This window comes from Mus musculus, chromosome 17 (genome assembly GCF_000001635.26).
Source record: "Mus musculus strain C57BL/6J chromosome 17, GRCm38.p6 C57BL/6J".
Taxonomy (NCBI): domain Eukaryota; kingdom Metazoa; phylum Chordata; class Mammalia; order Rodentia; family Muridae; genus Mus; species Mus musculus.
The window spans coordinates 24,203,057-24,221,276 of NC_000083.6; the positions used below are offsets into that span (position 1 = coordinate 24,203,057).

Sequence of the window (18,220 nt, forward strand, 5' to 3'; positions counted from 1 at the left end):
TCCCAAGCCTGTGTCTCTCTACATTGTGTCCTGGGCTGGAGTCACCCCATATCCTCCTTCCGCTCTGGCTTTTACCCTCCTGGCAGCTGCTTATCTCATGCTTGCCCTTCTTAGGATTGTCTGACAGTACCTCAGCTGGCCCCACCCTCAGCGCACGCAGGAACCCTTCTGGGTCTAGAAAACAGATCAGATCAAGTCACTCCCAGGCCCCAATCTCCCAGGTCTCACTCAACACTGTGTCCATAGCACCCCCCACCCAGCTCCTTCTCATGCAAATTCACCTTTTGTTCTTCTCTTTCCCCTTTAGCACTAGGGTTGAGCCTAGGGCTGTGTGCACAGCAGATAAGAATTTTATTATAGAACTATGCTCACCAGCCCTTTCTGTTGTTTTTAAGGAGAGTCTTGCTCCGTACACCAGGGCGGCCTAACACTTGCTCCTTCTGCCTTAGCCTCTCTACAGAGATTATAATTGTGTGCCACCACCCCCAGCTCCCCTGGGTCCTGGGCACTGAATACAGAGCCTTGCATCTACGGGTAAGCACTGCTGCATTCTCAATGCAGTAAACACATATTAAAAGGATAGTGAAAATTCCCAGTAATGAATTCAAGCTTGTTCTCAGTAAAAGGCCTGAGGGCTTTAAAAAAATTATCTCCATTTAGAAGGTGATGGTTACCACTGAAATGGCTGATTGTAAAGGGCTTCTTTCTTCCATTTAGAGTTGTCAAAACAGAAAAGGTATGCTCAAACAGGTAGAACATTCAACAGGGCAAATCTTTTTTTTTTTTTTTTTACAACCCACTTCATTGTCTTGTGTACTTTAAACACTTTACTATGTCTTCAGAGGTTGGCTCAGTCTCTAATAAGGATTAGGAGCAATGCTGTGTGCCCAAGGTCACTGAGACTTGCCAGACAGTCCTGGCAAGGGTGGTTACTCAGAGCTAGTAGGGAACACAGGCAGGTGAGTTTGCACTCCCAGGGAGGTAAATTTGATTGTTGTTATGAAAACCCTACCTAGATTACTAGAGTACTTCTGCAAACCCAAAAGGTCACCCTTAATCCAGCCAAAAGCCACTACATTGCTAGTTCACTAGTTGACATGTAGCATTCAAAAAGTGGCATCTTTATTCCCTCCAACAAGCACTTAAGAGAGTGCCTGGCTAACTGAATGCCAGACCATGGGGGAACAGGGACAACACGATGTGGCTCCAGGCCTATCCACACGCAGACTAGATTCTAAATACAGCTGTCACTACCCTAAGTCTTTATCTGAGTACTGGGGAGATTAGGTGAGGATTAATCATCAAGGAAGCACACAGAGCCCTCATAGCACTCAATATGAATGGTCACTATCAAATATTTGAAATTTCTTAACCATTTGTCGTCTGGGTTGGTCTTGACACCAACCCAGAACTGACATCAGATAGAGCTTGAGAGAACACAAATACAGCCATCTCCACAACAATTCAGTGAACAATGACAGGTGCCTATTGGGGACAGGGGTGTGAAAATGAGAATGGAGTCATTGTCCCCAAGTAGATGACATGGCAACGCATGCCATGGGACAGTTGTACCAACTGCCTGGGAGTAGCTTGCTGACCTTCCAGCAGAACATGGTGAGACAAGGAAAATCCTTTATTTACCTTGGAAAGACAGCAACACAACCGCCCAAATGGCCAACCTATGCCTGCATATGTCCGGGCTGGGCTAGACAATCTTTGGCCTTTAAAGTTAGCCCAGTGAGTCCCCATCCAAGAAGGCCAGAGCACTATTTCTGAACTGAGTCAGGTCTGTCAAGGAAAATCTGTGGTCAGGCTGCCAGCACCCAGCAGACTGACTTCTGTCATGTGCAGCCCACCCCGTGTGGTGCCAGCTCTGCCCTCCAGCTGTTATTCAAAACTCCTGAAGCACAGGGCCAAGCTAAGGCACAGGTGACCAAGGCATGTCAGGGACACTGGCTGGATAGGGCTCTCAGGCTGGGAAAGTCCCTAAGCTTCAGGTGGGCAGTTGTGTCATCTTTGGCAAGTGAAGGGCCTGGGTTGTTGCAGGTCTCCGAGGGCAAAGGTATATGAACACTGCTGCAATTTCGAACGAATACAGAAAGAGGATTTCCTATTCCGCAGGGACGGAAAGTGCCCCAAGGGAAGGTTGACACAGAGGCAGTTCTTGCCCACGACACAGAGCCCAGAGAAGGCAGGGATGATCGAGGAAAGCCGGGCCTGCCCAAAGGGTTCTGACTCCGGGGCCCACGTCACGCACGCAGCATTAGACTCTGGAGCCCCCTAACCCGCAGCGACCAAGACACGGAGCACAACCCGTGCCCCCCTCCCTCAGTACATCCGTGCCGCCGGTCAGCGCACCGTGGCAGTGACACCCCCACACCCCGCGTCCAGCCGCCACGCCCCCGCCGCGCACCCACCTCGGCGCGCCGCACCGCACCTCTCCCTTCGGCTCTCCGCTGGACCGCACTGGACTTTCTGCGCACGCGCGTAGGCGGCCCCGCCCCACAAGCACGCGCTTGCGGGCTGCCCACCCCGAGTGCCCCGCGTCTCAGTGCTGCCGGCTCTGAGCATGCGCATTTGCGCCCGGCGGCGGCCAAGTCGGGAGCATGCGCTAGCCAAACAGCGGTTCCCGCGCTAAGGGGCGGGGGCTCGCCTAAAGAGGTGGGGACCCTAGCGCCTGGTGTAAGGCAAAGTCACGGACGACTAGAACTCCGACGGCTGCCCGTGGAAGTCGCCTCTGGTCCGGTCACACGTGGACCTGATCTGCCCCTTCTCGACGTCCAGTCTTGAGCGGATAGAGTGTAGGGCTCCTAGCTAGGGGCAGGACCTGTGTCATGGAGCCAAGAGGCCAAGACTGGTAGGAGTCGTGGTAGAAAGCGACAGCTGGATGGACCCCAGAAAAGGGTACAACGGAACAAGAAAGATATGGGACACAGGCAGTGATGCAGCTGCGGATGGGGACACGGTCACGTGACCGGCAGAGGCAGGCCAGAATGGATATGGGGACAAGATCCATGACACTGGACAGGGGAGCCTACAATACTCTTTGTACATTCCCGGCTGGAGGGCAGAGACGTCGCTGTCTTGGCTGTGCAATTGAGCCACAGCCCCTGCAGCGGTGTACAGGCAATTATGGTGGCAACAGTGGTTTTGGAGAGGTTGGAGAACTCTAGTGTATCACAGCATCAGAGAGTTGATGAATCACATTGGCCCGTGGGATGTGCTCAAACCCCAGAGGGATCATCCTAGCATCCCCTGGGAATAGGCGGGTTCACACCTTTAAGAGACGTCGGGTATCAGCCAAGAGGGATAAGATCAGGGTCCTCTGAGCTGCCCTAGGAGCCTCCAGATAGCTCTTAGGGGCCATCATACTCCTCTAAGTTGGGGGTAGGGTATCGCCAAATAGGTTTCAAGCGGGGATGGGGGTAGGGGGAAATTAGATGGCGATGCACGTGACACTTCCAGCCTAGTGCTCTGATGAACGCGCCGCGCCCAGTGATAAGAGAGCTGAGTCCGCCCAGTCCACGCCCAGCTTGCAGATTCAGGCGGTCCCGCAGCGCCCCCGCCGCTCTCTCCTCTGCAGCCTCCGCAGGCGCCGGGTCCAGGCGTCTCTCCAAGGCAGCACGAGGCTTCCACGGGCAGCACTGAGCCCCTGTCCCCGGCCCGCTGTGCTCCCAGCTGCAGCCCCCGGCCCACCTCCCAGCAGCAAGTAACGCCGGCCGGGCAGGAGGCGCGGGCAACCGCAGGCCGCGTCTAGAGTTGGTACCCACAGCGCGCTGCTCCCGCGTCGAGCGCGTTCCTCGCCGCTGCGGAACACAGCAAGCACCGCTACCGGAAAGCGTGTCCACGAGCCGCGGGCCTCACCGCGTGCACCCACTGCCACCTGCACCGCTGCGGGGGGGGCGTGGAAAAGCGATCAGGTTAAGTGGGGCAGGGCCGGAGGGGTCTGTATAGAGAAGCATAGAATGTCCAAATGGCTTAGGAGAGACATGAAGAGGTCACCCACTAGAGGGAGGTACACTTAAGACATAGCTGCCAAAGCCCGCATCAGTGGGAGACCCGAGGAAAGAAAGAGCCTTGAAGTACAGCCAGGGTCAAGGTATTCAAAGGAGCTGGGGGCGAGATGGAAGAGCTGGAGTGAGGCAGCCTACCATAGTCCTTCCGGCAGAACTTCTTCAGGCTGATTCGGTAACTGCCACGCGCAGGTCTGCAATGTGACTCACAGTCTAGGGGGAAAGAGTGGAGACTAGCAGATTCCCATGCCTCTACCCCACACTGGTCTGCTTTAGCTAGGGCCCTCTTCCCCAGGCCAGTCTGGGCTCTGGTGTCCACTCACCCTGTGGCTCCACAGGACTGCTTTCTTCGGTGGGTCCAGGGACAGGAGTCTCTAAGGAGTGTGGGAGAATAGTCTATAATGGGGTATCTGACGGAAAGGCTCAGGGAACAGACAACAGTCAGTAGCTGATGCGACTTTGGCTGAGGTGACTGAGACAGGGCAGGGTCACTCACTAACGCAAGGTGCCACAGGAGAACGGCTCTGCTGGAAACCTGGGGCACAGCGGTTACAGGTGAGGCCAGTAACACCATCCTTACAGGGACACTGGCCTGTGGTCTGGTTACAGGTTTTGCCAGCAGCACCAACTGGGTGGCAGTCACAAGCTGAGGACAGAAATGATAAGCTCAGAACTGTAGCTGGGGTTCTGGGGAAGTAAATCACGAACGTGTATAGGTGGCAGGCTCACCTCTGCAAGCACGACGGTCACTCAGGACACGGCCTGGATCACGATAGAAGCCCTCCCGGCAGTAGTGGCAGTGACGACCAGCTGTATTGTGCCGGCAGTTGAGGCACACGCCCCCACTGCGGCGGCCGGACAGTCGGTAGAGCTCCATGTTGAAGCGGCATCTTCGCGCATGGCCGTTGCAGGAGCAAGCTGCAGGGAAGGGTCAGTCAGGGGCAGCCCTGCCTGGTCAGAAGTCCCCAGGCTACCCTCCAAGGCCTCACCAAGGCAAGCGTGGGCTTCCTGCCCTGTAGCCCGCTGCCATGGCCTGTCGCAGTAGAAGGGCTTGCAGCGGCTGCAATCAGGGCCCTCTGTACCATGCTGGCAGTCGCAGACCAGGTGGCCATGGGTGTCCAACAGACACCGTGAGGCATGCCCATTGCACTTGCATCGACCTCCCACCTGAAGCTCAGTGGCTGAGTAGGAGTAGGGGACTGTCACCCCACCGTCCCTGGTGTCTCCCTGAATGGCAGGCCTTGTGAGTACTATGCGAATATCTGTGGCAGTCACCCAGTCTTGGAGCACGGGGCTGTTGTCCAGATCCAGGCCCTGTGGGCTGCCATCCTGCACACTGAAGGCCAGAAGGCCTCCACCATCAGGCTGAGCCTGGGGGGCTGGAAAGCAGAGGGCTTCTGGCCCTGGACCAGAAGGGCCATCAGCAGGAGCAGGCAGACGGCCATAGTCCAGGGTACAGCTGGAAGAGAAGAAGCCCAAGGGGACCCAGCTGCGGCCATGGTCCTGCGACTTAAGCAGGGCCACGGAGGTTGGAGGAGCTGAGCAGAAGCGCAGGCTCACGAAGACCAGCTCAAAAGCCTTCCCCAGGGGCACTGTGAGGGTTACGTTGAAAGGTGCCTGTTGCAGCAAATCGGAGCGCCAACAGAGAGGACTTGCAGTGCCCGGAGCAGAGGTCAGGAGGTCTGCAGAGTGTGCCCGCTGCGGGTCCGAGGAATCGCAGACGCGATTGGCCGACCTCCCGCACGTGCTGGACGCCAGCACCTCTCGGCCCAGAGCAGCGTTCACAAGGCCAGGAATACAAGAGCGAGGCTCCCTCGCCTCATCATAGCAGGGGTCGGCAGAGGCCGGCAGCCCTGGGCTCAGTGCAGCGGAGAGCGTGCCCGCGGTCAGCAGCAGCCCCCAGAGCCAGGTGGGCATGGCCGTGGCCGCTGTAAGTCAACCAGCCAGCTTCCGCCTAACGAGTCTGCCCTCGAAGAGAGAGCCTAGTCCGCTACTCTGCGTGCCGGGTCTGCAGTGCCAAGATAGCAGAGCACCAGGGCGGCCCCCAGCACAGGCCCAGAAGTGGGAGCAGCCACCGGCACGCCCGGGGCCGAGCACAGGAGCAGGGATGTTGGCGAGTCCTCCTGCTAGGCCTGAAGCGTTGACAGGCGTCGCCCCCGCTCCCGGTGCCTCCGCCCGCGGAGGCCCCACCCGCCGCCGGCCGCCAGCACTCACCCACGGAGGGCCAGGAGGAGCAGGTCTCCCGGCCTCCCGGGAAGGGCCTTGGGCGGGCGGGGCCTGGGGCGCCCGGGCTGCCGGCTTCTCCTGGCTGCAGCGAGAGCAGAGGAGCTGTGCCAGAAGGGGGTGGGGGGCTCAGCAGGAGCAAGCCTGGTCCTAGCCAGGGGCGGAGCTGCTCGGGCCGGGAAGGAAGGAGGGGAGGGGGCCTTGTCCCGACAGCCAGAATCAGAAGCAGATTCAGACACAGGCTGGGCCAGCGCGGGAGGGGGCTGGGAGGCCCACGATCCGGGGGGAGGGGCTGGAGAGCCAGGAATGCGCTTACGGGAGGGGGCAGCTCAGCCTTACAGCCCGTGAGGGACCACCCAGCAGGGTCCTCGGCCTGAAGCCAGGCTTTGACTGCTCCTGGGGTGGTGCCACGTGCTGGGCTGGGGTCTGGGCCACTCCTCCCAGAGGCCCATCATGCAGGCACAACCTTAGAACTGAAGCTTGAAGTCTTGGATGCTCCCCAGAATGGGGGAAGAAGACAGTTGGGGCTGGTGTTCTTGTAAGGTATCCCCAAGGCAGTAGTCTGTTCTAGCAGAAAGAACTCAGGTCTTATTTTAAATCCAAGCTGTTTGGATTTCTGGCTGTGTGGCCTGAGTTCCTCAGTTTCCTCATCCACCAAAATGTCTATTGTTTGCCATGCTTTGTGGAGTTGCTGGGAGCATTTGATGAGCTAACATAGATATCATCCTAAGCGAGGTGCACTAGGGATGCGGCTAAGTGATGAGGTCACGGTTGGACAGTGAGATCCAGCCAATCTCTTAATCTAAATCACTCCTGGGTCTCAGGGTATAGCTGTGTCATAGGATAGCCCCATTGTCCAGAAGGGCTTGAAAGTTTGAGCACAAAGTACAGCCTATTTGATGGTCCCTTGGGGTTCAAGGTCTGTTCACCTGTTACCCCACCCCCACCCTCGTGGAAAGGTAAGGAGTGGGATTTAACGACTGGAGAGGGGCTGGTCACAAATAAACCAGAGTCAGAATCCCTGAACCTGACCGTCTACAGCCTAGTACATCTGGGTAGAAAAACAGGCAGATGCCCCAGATGAGTTGCTGGGGTACAAGTTGGAGGTGGGCTGTGGCTGAGAGGGTCTTGCCAAGAGGAACCACTCACTGCCTTTGGTCCCTGACGGACCAGGCAAGGCTGCCATGGACTCCACGAAGAGCGGGTGGGATACAGTTCCATCTTGGGGGAGCAGTCCTGAGGTCCAATTACCTGGTTTCAGAAAGGAGGCTGACCACAGGCCAGTCCCTGCAGATGGTAAGAGAGGCCATATGAGGGAGAATGCCTGTATACTCAGAGCTAGCATTCTGGACTGAAAGTGTTCCTACAACAAAAAAGGAGAGAAACAGAAGCTCTCAGGAAAGGAATAGTGAAACAAGAACCCTGGACCCTTCCCAGGACACAGGGGCTGCGGCAGAGGCAGGCACCGGGAGAGAAGCAGTGTGGCAGGGTGTTGGACACTTGTTCCTCTAGAACAGCTGACTCAGGGGAAAACCAGGCTGTCCTCTGAACATCAAGCCCATGCTAGAGTCCCCAGACTGTCAGACAACTATGGGAGGTGGGACAGGGGGACAGCCTTTCACGCCAACAGTGAAGTAAGCCTTATCTCTAGCTCAGCTCCCTGTGAACTGTGACTGCTGGGGTCTGCAGAGTATGAGATGGATTCTGATGTGGGTGGAAGTTGGTGCCTGGTGATCTCTGCATTGATCAGGTCCTGAGGGATGGAGCCGGACAGGAGCTCAAATGGCCATTGCCTCACCAGCCCTTCAAGGAGGAGGCATGGGCTTCAGAGCTCTTTCCTAGAATTGCCCTTTGCACACATTGTCTGGCCCCAGGGCTACTCTTGCAGATGGTGGACTGGGCATTGGGATAGCTTTCTCTAGTCTCCAAGAGCTGCTTATAACTCTCTGTGGACCCAGCCACCTGCCTCCGCCCCTGATTGAGGCCTCTTAGGCCTCTCCTCTCATGATTCCCTACCCCCTCCAGGCATTTTCTGTAACAAAGAGGTTCCGCCCTCCTTTCCCCCCCAGCCCCCCCCCCACCCCTGCCTCACACCTGCAACTGCTCAAGCTCTGCACACTCACCCCAATCCATAACAGCAATTGGGTTGAGGGGGGCAGAGGATGATAGTGTTGGACAATTTCAGGTCTCAGGGGGCTGCTGATCTTTCAAATAACCCCCTGGCCAGCCCGGGACCAACTGTCCCCTTCAGACCCTTGCCACCACTTCTCCTTGCCTTGTATGAGTGCCTATTATGCCTCAATAGGCCCAGACGTAGAGAGGAAGGCTGGCAAGTCTACGTTCTCCGTCTCACCTCGTCCCTTACTCTCTCCATGCCCTGCACTCCTTGCGCAGACTTTTTGCAAACCCCCTCCCTTTCCACACTGTCAGGCCAGCTGGGCGGCAGCAATCAGCTCTCCGTGTTGAAAACGAAAAGCTGAAAAGCACCGGTTGGTGGAGGGATGGTGTGAGGGGGAAGGGCGTAGAAGAAGGAGGAAGGGTAAAGGCTGGTAGCCCTCCCTACTTCATGAGGATTTAGAAATAAACAGTTTAGGGAGGGGTCTTCTGTGTCTTGCCAACAGTGAAATGCAGCCCTCTCGCCCAGACCTTGCTGGGAGGTGGCCCCTCACACAGGCTTAGGCTCCCGCTGCTCCACAAACCCAGCCCTCTTACTCCGCCGAGCTCGCCAGCACAGAAAGGTGGCGGTCAGGAGTCCAAGGCCGACGCCAAGAGCAGCCAGAGACATGCTTTGGGCCAGATCCAGGCAGGGCCCGCACAGCGAGAAGGTGATGCCGGTGCCAGATGCACCGGCCAGCACCGCCAGGGCGCCGAAGGGCAAGCCGCAGCGCGACCAGGAGCCCCCCGCACCGCCGGTGGCCAAGAACAGGGCATGGAGGGCTCCAGGGGGTTCTGGGGATGCCAGACCTGGCAGGGTGGGCTCAGGCAAGGACTCTGGTGACCTCATGTTTCCGACTAGGTGGCCGTGCTTTGGGGGTGGAGATGGGGTGGCAATGGTAAGGATGCCCATCACAGCCTTACGTCACATCCTGGTCTGCCACGTAAGAGCCAATTGGTCCCGAACTTGGTGACGACACCAGGACGCTTGGGAGTTCCACTGCCTCCTCCTGGCTTTGGCAAGGAATTGGGCAAGCAGGATGTTGGGTAATATTTAAAGTGCTTCCACTATTTTCATGGAACCCTTCAAATACCGCGTCTAACTCCAACCAGGGTACCTCTCAGGTGTTGAGCAATTAGAACACTCGGCTGGACACTACCAGGTAGGGTCATGTAGTCAAGGGCCACTGAGCTCCCAAAGCTTGGTCAGGGGGTGGAGGTGGACAATGCCCTTGCCATTCTTAGGTTTAGGATCAATCACTGGTACATTGAGACAGTATGAACAAGCAAGCGAACCAACCAATGGAATAATTCTAGGGATCTTGGGGTGGCTAATGATTGGTCGGTAAGGTTAAGGCCTCCTCTAGATCACAGTACTTGGACATAAGCTTTCCAGGTAGCAGGAGGCTGATTGGTTAGTCTAAGGGATGGTTCTAGTCAGGGGCACTCTGCTAGGGCTGGGTGCTAGCTAGCTTGACAGGGTGGAGTAGCCTTCTCTCTTGGCTCAAAGGTTCTGGGTTCTGTTCTGGGAGACACTTCTCAGTCCAAGAAGTCCATGTTTTTTGTTTTTTGTTTTATGTTCTACTTCAGTCTCTAATTTGCTTCCAGCCCTTACCTGGGGCTGTTTTGACTAATTTGGTCGGCAGGACTGACCTTTGTAAAGACTTTTCTTTGCAAGAAGGACCTTCTGCTGGAAACCAGAGTAAGGTTCTTAACCATTATCTACTTCACTCCCTTCACCTACAGACCTCACCTGGCTCTCCTAAGGCCAGGTTTACTCTCATGCACACTTCGTGTCCCTTGTGATAAAGGCTATTTTTCTCTGTGAAAGGTTCCTGTCCTCTCCCCAGTTTGGTGAGGCTCCAGAGCTGTATAAACACGAGTCTAGTAGCCAGCTGGAAGAAATGCTTGGGATATGGCTAAGTCCTCTTAAAATAAACTAAAATCCCAGCTCTTGTGAAACAGACAGGAGAGCTAGGAGTTGGAGAGCAGGCTGAGCTACACAGTGAGATCCTGTCTCAACAAGACAAAACAAAAATCTGGGACGTGGGACTGAAGAAATGGCTTAGTGGCTAAGAATGCTTGCTTAGAGCCGGGCGTGGTGGCACACGCCTTTAATCCCAGCACTCTGGAGGCAAAGGCAGGCAGATTTCTGAGTTCGAGGCCAGCCTGGTCTACAAAGTGAGTTCCAGGACAGCCAGGGCTACACAGAGAAATCCTGTCTCGAAAAACCATTAAAAGGAAGAAAAAAAAAAAAAAAGAAGAAGAAGAAAGAATGCTTGCTTAGGGGCATAGTGGTACTTTATCTCAGTACCTTTAATCCCAGTTCTCAGGAGGGAGAGACAGCTGGGTCTCAGTGAATCCAACCTGAGTTCCAGGCCAATGAAGGCTACATAGAAAGACCCTAAGAAACACACAAACAAAAAGAACACTTGCTAATCTTCAAAAGGCCCCAAATTCTGCTTCCAGCATTCATCTGCAGCCTTTAATTCTAGCTACGGGGGAGCCGATGCTCTCTTTTGGAGCTTCTGGGAAACTGTACAGAGGTGTTATACACCTGCATTAAAAACAATTCTTCTGAGACAGGGTCTTAATATATAGACCCAGTTGGCCTTAAACCCATTGAGATAGACCTGCCTCAGTTTCTGAAGTACTGGGATTAAAGGTGTTGGACATAATGATCAGCTAAAGTGTTTTAACAAAAAGTCTAGGAGCTGGAAAGAGGGATCAGCAGTTAAGAGCACCTGGTGCTCTTGTAGAGGACCCAGGTTTTGTCCCCAACATCTTTGTGGCAGCTCAAAACCAACTGTAACTTGGTTGGCTTCTGCAGGTATCAGGTACACACACCAGGTGCACATTTCCATATAGGCACCCACATTCACATATTTAAACCTATTATTTTATACATATGGGTATTCTGTCTGCATGTATGTAGTCCATCCTATGTGCGCAGTGCTTAGCTAGCAACACTGGAAGAAGCCATTGGATCCCTTGGAACTGGGTCTACAAGCAGCTGAGTCACGTGGATACTCTTAACTACTGAGCTCTATCTCCAGCCCCCAAAATAAAACAACTCTGGGGAACAGCCTAGGAGTACTTGAGATTCTTGCAGGAAACCCCAAGCAGGAAGCAATCCATAATTGCTGCAGAGGCTACAGCCCTGCCCCCTGCCCTTTATTCTCCTAGGGAAGTTACAATTCCTTTCATACAGATGAAGCCTAGGAGGGGACAGTGCCATAAGTGAGGGGTACTCAGCATGAAGCAGAGACCCTCACAGGCTGGTCCTAGGTGACAATGGGGATGGAGTGGAGGTATGGGCACGTGAAAAAATGATCATGGGCAGGGAGGGGCAAGCCTATTCTGATGTGGCTTATGGCTTTCAGGGGTGCCAGGGGACAAATGTTAATGATTTTCACCTTCCCCTATGCAGAAGAGACAATGTTATACTTTTTGTTGTTGTTTTGTTTTTCAAGACAGGGTTTCTCTGTATAGCCTTGGCTGTCTTGGAACTCACTCTGTAGACCAGGCTGGCCTCGAACTCAGAAACCCGCCTGCCTCTGCCTCCAGAGTGCTGGGATTAAAGGCGTGCACCACCACTGCCCGGTACTTTTGAATTTTTAAAAAAGGTTTATTTATTTTATGTATATAAATATACTGTAGCTGTCTTCAGACACACCAGAAGAGGGCATCAGATCCCATTAAAGATGGTTATGAGCCACCATGTGGTTGCTGAGAATTGTACTCAGGACCCCTGGAAGAGCAGTCAGTACTCTTAACCGTCAAGCCATCTCTCCAGCTCATACTTTTGAATTTTTATTGGTAAACCCCTTCCTTTTTTATTTAAACAGAGTTCAGGCTGGCCTTAAACTTAGGATACTCTTCCTTCAGCCTCCCCTGTGGGATTGCAGGCACTCCAAACCCCTTAATTGATACAAGTCTTTTCATTTTGGTTTTTGAGACAGGGTTTCTCTTTGTGGTCCTGGCTTGCTCTGTAGATCAAGCTGGCTTTGAACTCACAGAATCACCAGCCTCTGCCTCCCACCTAGGTAATCGATACAATTCTTAAAACCACAAAGAAAGAAACAAGAAACCAAAAAGCTGCTTACCAAACCCTGCTATGATATAATTTAAATACTTACACTTCCTAAAGGAGTTCTAGTGTCATACAGGTAGTCTGGAGGTCTAGAGTGAGAGAAAGTAGAGGCAGCCAAGGACTCCCCCAGGAAGGCAGAAAGCTGAGCCTGACTAAGAAGTCTAAGAAGAGCTTGGGGGGAGGGGGAGCACCCTGGCCACGCAGCTTTCTCGGTGAGGTTATAGCTCCCCCAAACTGGAAAATCTCCCTCAATCCCTGTTCACTACAGTCCAGAAGAGAGGAGGGGGCTCTCCCACAGAGGCTTGTTTGCCCAGACTGCTTAGTCAGCAGGGTCATCTCGAAGGACTGTGAGGAAGCGTTCGCCTCCCTCACAGAGCAGACTGTACGCAGCCCGACACAAGGCCAGCCAAGGCGGTCCTCCAGGATCCTGGGTGTTTATCAGAGGGAGGAGTTCAGCCATCAGAACCTGGGGAACAGTACAGAGAAAAGACCTCAGTGGGCAAGCCTGGGATAAGAACACTTCCACCCTCTTTCCTTCCTCAGATTCTAGACATCCTGGCCATGAGGATGTCCCAGCTCACATGGAGGCCAAGAGGCTCACTGTCACAACCTATCCCAGCTACTGCTTCTCCCGAGACTTACCCTGGGGTTGGAGTAGGGTGGGAGTCAGTGCCAGCCTCAGTAAGGTCACTGGCTCCCAGGAACCCTACCTTTTCTAGATGGATCTGCTGGTGTAGCAAGGCCACCTGAAGCTTCAAGGTGGCCAAGGTCTGCAGCTCCTCGGTGCTAGCATAGAGAAGGAGCTCAGGGCTGCAGGCAGAGTCCACCTCTCCTCCGCAAACGGACGAGGCCTGAGTGCGCGTCTCTGCAAGGCATTCTCCTGGAAGTTGCTCTGTCACAGCTATGAGAAGAGACATCTGTAGTCTCATGGGGTGACAGCCATCACCAAGGTCTCTCTTCTTATAGGCCAGTACTTAGCTTTCCCCTTCCCTACTGTCAGTTGTATGCTTGGTTCTAAAGGATACAAAGCTGAGCTTTTAAAACAACCTAGAATAAGTCAGGCGGTAGCGCACACCTTGAATGCCAGGGCTTCGGAGGCAGAGGCAGGCAGCTCAGAGGTCAAGGCTATCCTGGTCTACAGAGCGAGTTCCAGGACAGCCAGGACTACACAAAGAAACCCTGTCTCAAAAAAACAAACCAAAACAAACAGAGTAACAAAAGCCCCACCCTAGTGTGTAGCAGCCCGTAGTATGCATAGTGTAATGGGTTTGTCAGCCTCTGGGCTGGTAGCCCTTCCTTCCAAAGTCACAGGCAAGGCAGGTTAAAGCGCCAGAGGTTCAGCTTGTGCATTATATATTCAGAAGATGAATACTAAGTCCCAGACCACACTGTAACTTAATAGTGGGGTGCTGTATTAACCAATGTATCGTGAAGAATGCTCCCTATTAGTTCATGATTGGTCAGTAAATGGCTGGGGCTTCTGATTGGACAGAAGAGAAGGAGGGGGCGGGGCTGGAAAGTGAGTGAGTGAGTAATGGGGCAGGGAGAGGGGGAGGGGAAGGAGGAAGAGAACAGAGAGGGATGGACCAGGAGAACCCTGAGGACAGGCTGACAGAGCAGAGGCATCCATGGAGACAAGATTGGCATGTGACTGACATTTGTGTGGTTTTAACAGACGGAAGAATTAGAAAAGTTCGAAACAACCTCTCAGCGTAGTGCCTATAGCTTACATATATATATATATATATATGTGTGTGTGTGTGTGTGTGTATATATTTTATATGTAAATAAAATAAATTATAGTCGGGCATGGTGGCACACGCCTTTAATCCCAGCACTTGGGAGGCAGAGGTAGGCGGATTTCTGAGTTGGAGGCTAGCCTGGTCTACAGAGTTCCAGGACAGCCAGGGTTATACAGAGAAACCCTGTCTCAAAAAAACAAACAAAAAAAATTATAGTGTTTCTGTGTCGTTTACTCGGGATCTATACAACCAGTCATGGGACAGAAACTCCCAATAGTTATTTATGAACAAAAAGAGGTATAACAGCCCCCCCACACACACACACCAGAAAATAATTTCTTGCTTTACTCGACCCTAATTCAGACCTCAGCACAGGTAGTGCTGGGCTAGAAACCTCACCTGCTTGCAGCACCTGTATCCTGTGGAGACACTGTCCTACAACGGTCTGCAGTCCTTCCAGGGTGAGCAGGCATCGGTACTCCTGCATCCAGTCAGTGGGAGCTACACAAGTGAAGGAGGGCAAGCAGGGTCCATGATGGTCCCCAAACCCTGCCTGTCCCTCTTTTACATTCTACCCTCCACCCAAGTTCCAGTCAGGACCACTGACCTATTGCAAGTTCCTTTTGCATACGAAGTCTCAGCAGCATACAGGCCTTCCTCAGGATCCGTGCGTGCGCCTCCACCTCTGTAGCACTGGGCCTGTGGCTGGAACAGCCTGACTGTGTATTAGTTAGGGAAACCCGTCTGTGGCCAGACCCAACCCTCCCACCCAAGATGAGTTTGGAGAGACAGCACTGCCACATCACAGGCCACACTGGTCCTTTCCCAAACCTGCCCCGCTTAGAGCCTGTTCTAGGACGCCCAGTTTCCCCATGACAGTAAGGATACAGCCATCTGGAGTTTGTGGAGGAACTGAGTTTTGGCGGCTCTAGTGGCATCTGTGGAGTCGTTGGTTCGTGCAGAGTTGAGCTGGGCCCACAGGCTGAAACAGGCCCAAAGGCACACCAGAGGAACAAAGTTATTTTAACCAACCAGAGTATAGCTTAAGAGGCAGGGGAAGTGATGGGCAGGGGCATATCCCCTTAGGTGTATGGCTTTGCTAGATGGCAGGAGGAGGCAACCGAAGCCTCAGAGAACCTAGAGATATTGTCCAAAACAAGGGGGCAGCAGAGATCTTTCCAGGCACAGTACAAACATGTGAGAGGAGCCACTGTTTGACCACACAGCACTTCTATAAAACAGGGCCCATTACTGTGATTCCAGAAGGAAGACAGTCTGGAATTTGTAGACTAAGTGTCTACATTCAGCCCTTAAGACTGGGGCTGGAGACAGCAGTTAAGAGCACACGGTGGTCCTTTAATAGAGGACCTGAGTTCAGATCCCAGCATGGACTCGGGCAGCTCACAACCACTGTGACTGCAGATCCAGGCACCCCGACTCCCCTCTCCTGGTGACATGCTCACCCAAACACACACGCACGCTACGTTAAAACAAGAAGGACGTGCCAGGCAGTGGTGACGCACACCTTTAATGCCAGCCCTTGGGAGGCAGAGGCAGGCGGATTTCTAAGTTTGAGGCCAGTCTGGTCTACAGAGTGAGTTCCAGGACAGCCAGGTTTACACAGAGAAACCCTGTCTCAAAAAACCAAAAAAAAAAAAAAAAAGAGAGAGAGAGAGAGAGAGAGAGAGAGGAAGGAGGAGGGAGAGGAGGAGGAGGAGGAGGAGGAGGAGGAAACAGACAAAAGGTTGCTTGGTTTAACTGGGAACTTCAAAGCCTCAGCATGCACAGGGATTAGTGAGTGCAGAAGCAGAGAGACCTCCCCTTCCCAATGTTTGCAATGTTTTCCTGTCTCTGTCACCACTCAGCCTTACCAGGAATTCCGAGACACTGCCTTCCTGAAGTCCTCAGGTAGCTGCAGGAGAGTCCTGTGAGAGAGAGAAGCCAATGCTAAGAGCAGTCTCCTCACATTCTAGGGCTGTCATTCTTTTTGTTATTGTTGTTTTGTTTTGCTTTTTTTCTGAGACAGGGTTTCTCTGTGTAGCCCTGGCTGTCCTGAAACTCACTCTGTAGACCAGGCTGGCCCCGAACTCAGAAATCTGCCTGCCTCTGCCTCCCGAGTGCTGGGATTAAAGGCGTGGGCCACCAAGCCCGGCATTAGGACTGTCATTCTTACTCATGGCTCAGAACCCATTGGGGCGAACCTTCTCACCTCCTCTCCTTTAACAGCTTAATTCTGACAAGCTTTTTGAAAACGGCTTCTGGAGGAGGGTGGGTGCTCGCCCAGTCCAGAGAGCTCATGGGCTGGTTAGGCTCCAGAACGACAAACCTGATACCATCCCAACCCTGTTCTGCCCTGTTTGCTTCAGTGCATGACCCTTACGGGTCGGCACCAGGGGCTTCCTCAACCAGCTCAATGCCCTGTCAGGATACGAGCGTCTGGGAAGCTTACCCCTTCTCCTTTAATGCGAAGAGTTCTGTGGTGTGATGAGCAGATGACGGGGTCATTTGTTGGTCCCTGAGGTCTGGTCCATACCCAGTAGTTTGGTCTTGTGTTCTTACATGGGTCTTATCACCCTTTGATCGTAGTCTGTGCTCAGGGTAATCCTTGGGAGGGGCTGTGGCCCGCTGTATACCCTTGGTGGATCTTGTACCCAATACACGGCTGCCACCCCGGCTGGGAGCCCGAGGATGGGAGGCGGCAGCGGCACCAGAAGTGGCTGCCTTAGATGTCAGAGTGGGGGTTCTGTCTCTTTGTCCAGCATTGGACACGCCTTTCCTCACACGTACAGCCTTCTCCAGAGCCTGGGTCAAAAGTTCCAGCTCCTCGAGATCTTGAGAACTCGGTGCACATGCTATGAACGTCAAGAACCATGCAAGAATTCCTCCTCACTGTCCCAGGATGGATTCCCCCATGACAGCAAGCCAGAGAAAGGCCAGGGACAGCACCCATAAAAAGCAGCTAACGTTTACCTGGACTTGGGTCCTCTTCTTTGGTTTCTGGAACTGGAGATGGGGTCCTGGCTGGTTCCCTGCAAAGACAGGGCAGCCATGGTATGGTCCAAACATTCTATCCCTAAGCAGATTCCCAGCCTCAGACCCTGGATAAGGGGTAAGGATAGCAATGGCAACCGGAGTCTAAAAGCATGCATTTGTATTTGGCCTTCTAGGCCCTGGGACTCTGCATAATCCTGATGGTCCGAGGAGGGACTGGCCAGGAGGTCCTGGGTCCGCGTACCAGACCTGCAGCAGCCTCCTGGAAACGCGCAGGCTCCGCTCCAACTGCCGCTGCCGATCGGCGCAGGAGTCCAAGGCGCCCTGCAGCTCCGCTACCAGCCTGAGGACAGGTACTATGTGAGCCTCCGAACCTCGCTCCCGTCCGCCCAATTCCCTTCCGTTGCACGAGACCCACCGGTGAGCGCAGTCTGCGGGTAGTAGGTAGTTTCCTTTAACACCAAGCATTTTTGCCGCCGCCAAGGAGTCCCGCGCCTTCCGGGCAGAAGGCCGCCCACTTCCGGGTAGGCTACCCAATCTTGAGCACAGCTTGCAAGTCCAGCTCCAAAACGCGAATCCATCTCAAGCTCCACCCATCATCCCAGACTCCGCCCTAACCCCTCCCACGGGAGGACGCAAAGGCTCTGTTGGAACCTGGACAGTGCCACTGTAGATAAGATAGCTTCTGATTTGGCTAATCAGATAATGCTCTTCTGACAGGGCATCCGTGACCCTCTAAAGTTTGGTTTTTTGTCTTAACCAGGTTTTGCCGAACCTACTTTGAAAGCAGAGATAAGCGGTCTTGCTGACTCCAGGATGACTTAGCAATCAAGCATATGGCCAGAAGACAATGCTAGAACTGGGTCAAGGAACATCTTAGGAATGTCAGGCGCCAGACGTGAACAATGAAGCCCAGGGAATCTGGAGCATGTGGCACTTAGAATAGGTCTGCTAAGCTGCTCTACGTCATGGAAGGTTGTGCAAGAGACAGAGGAGTGTCAGAT

At 53.7% G+C, this 18,220-nt stretch overlaps 3 protein-coding genes across 11 annotated transcripts in view; all 3 read right to left on the reverse strand.

Annotated features, from left to right (window-relative positions):
• Tbc1d24 (TBC1 domain family, member 24) overlaps positions 1 to 2,506 on the reverse strand; it is a 30,132-nt gene extending 27,626 nt beyond the window's left edge. For all 6 annotated transcript variants that reach the window (NM_001163850.1, NM_001163849.1, NM_001163847.1 and 3 more), the window contains exon 1: positions 2,418 to 2,506. The gene's annotated coding sequence lies outside the window, so the exon portion shown is untranslated. The remainder of the gene's footprint in view (positions 1 to 2,417) is intronic.
• On the reverse strand, positions 775 to 6,331 carry Ntn3 (netrin 3). The gene is made up of 6 exons (NM_010947.3): positions 5,003 to 6,331; positions 4,743 to 4,931; positions 4,510 to 4,659; positions 4,337 to 4,387; positions 4,152 to 4,226; positions 775 to 3,891 (listed from the first exon to the last, which is right to left on the reverse strand). Exons 1-6 carry the CDS (start codon positions 5,928 to 5,930, stop codon positions 3,542 to 3,544), a joined length of 1,743 nt encoding a protein of 580 aa, NP_035077.1. The 5' UTR covers positions 5,931 to 6,331; the 3' UTR covers positions 775 to 3,541.
• Positions 6,332 to 11,997: 5,666 nt separating this feature from the next.
• Tedc2 (tubulin epsilon and delta complex 2) lies at positions 11,998 to 17,878 on the reverse strand. Of its 4 annotated transcripts, none has more exons than NM_028056.2 (10): positions 17,635 to 17,795; positions 17,461 to 17,559; positions 17,196 to 17,254; positions 16,675 to 17,077; positions 16,097 to 16,150; positions 15,114 to 15,207; positions 14,833 to 14,944; positions 14,625 to 14,726; positions 13,194 to 13,384; positions 11,998 to 12,949 (listed from the first exon to the last, which is right to left on the reverse strand). In NM_028056.2, exons 1-10 carry the CDS (start codon positions 17,682 to 17,684, stop codon positions 12,803 to 12,805), a joined length of 1,311 nt encoding a protein of 436 aa, NP_082332.1. In that variant the 5' UTR covers positions 17,685 to 17,795; the 3' UTR covers positions 11,998 to 12,802. The 4 variants fall into 4 exon arrangements, with proteins under 4 accessions (NP_082332.1, XP_011244934.1, XP_030105919.1 ...); XM_011246632.3 differs by having other exon boundaries at positions 12,191 to 12,949; positions 13,126 to 13,384; positions 17,635 to 17,878; XM_030250059.1 differs by having other exon boundaries at positions 12,191 to 12,949; positions 13,126 to 13,384; positions 17,466 to 17,559; positions 17,635 to 17,721.
• Positions 17,879 to 18,220: the final 342 nt, after the last annotated feature.

Bases quoted from the DNA above. Each gene is read 5' to 3' on its own strand.
- Ntn3 (NM_010947.3), bottom strand. From the start codon at position 5,930: ATGCCCACCTGGCTCTGGGGGCTGCTGCTGACCGCGGGCACGCTCTCC. The intron at 4,932-5,002 runs GTGAGGCCTTGG...CCTTCCCTGCAG, and splicing joins GGAAGCCCACGCTTGCCTTG to CTTGCTCCTGCAACGGCCAT. The intron at 4,660-4,742 runs GTGAGCCTGCCA...TTCTGTCCTCAG, and splicing joins TGACCGTCGTGCTTGCAGAG to CTTGTGACTGCCACCCAGTT.
- Tedc2 (NM_028056.2), bottom strand. From the start codon at position 17,684: ATGCTTGGTGTTAAAGGAAACTACCTACTACCCGCAGACTGCGCTCAC. The intron at 16,151-16,674 runs GTAAGCTTCCCA...TCTCTCTCACAG, and splicing joins TTCGCATTAAAGGAGAAGGG to GACTCTCCTGCAGCTACCTG. The intron at 14,945-15,113 runs GTATCCTTACTG...ACTAATACACAG, and splicing joins TCCACAAACTCCAGATGGCT to TCAGGCTGTTCCAGCCACAG.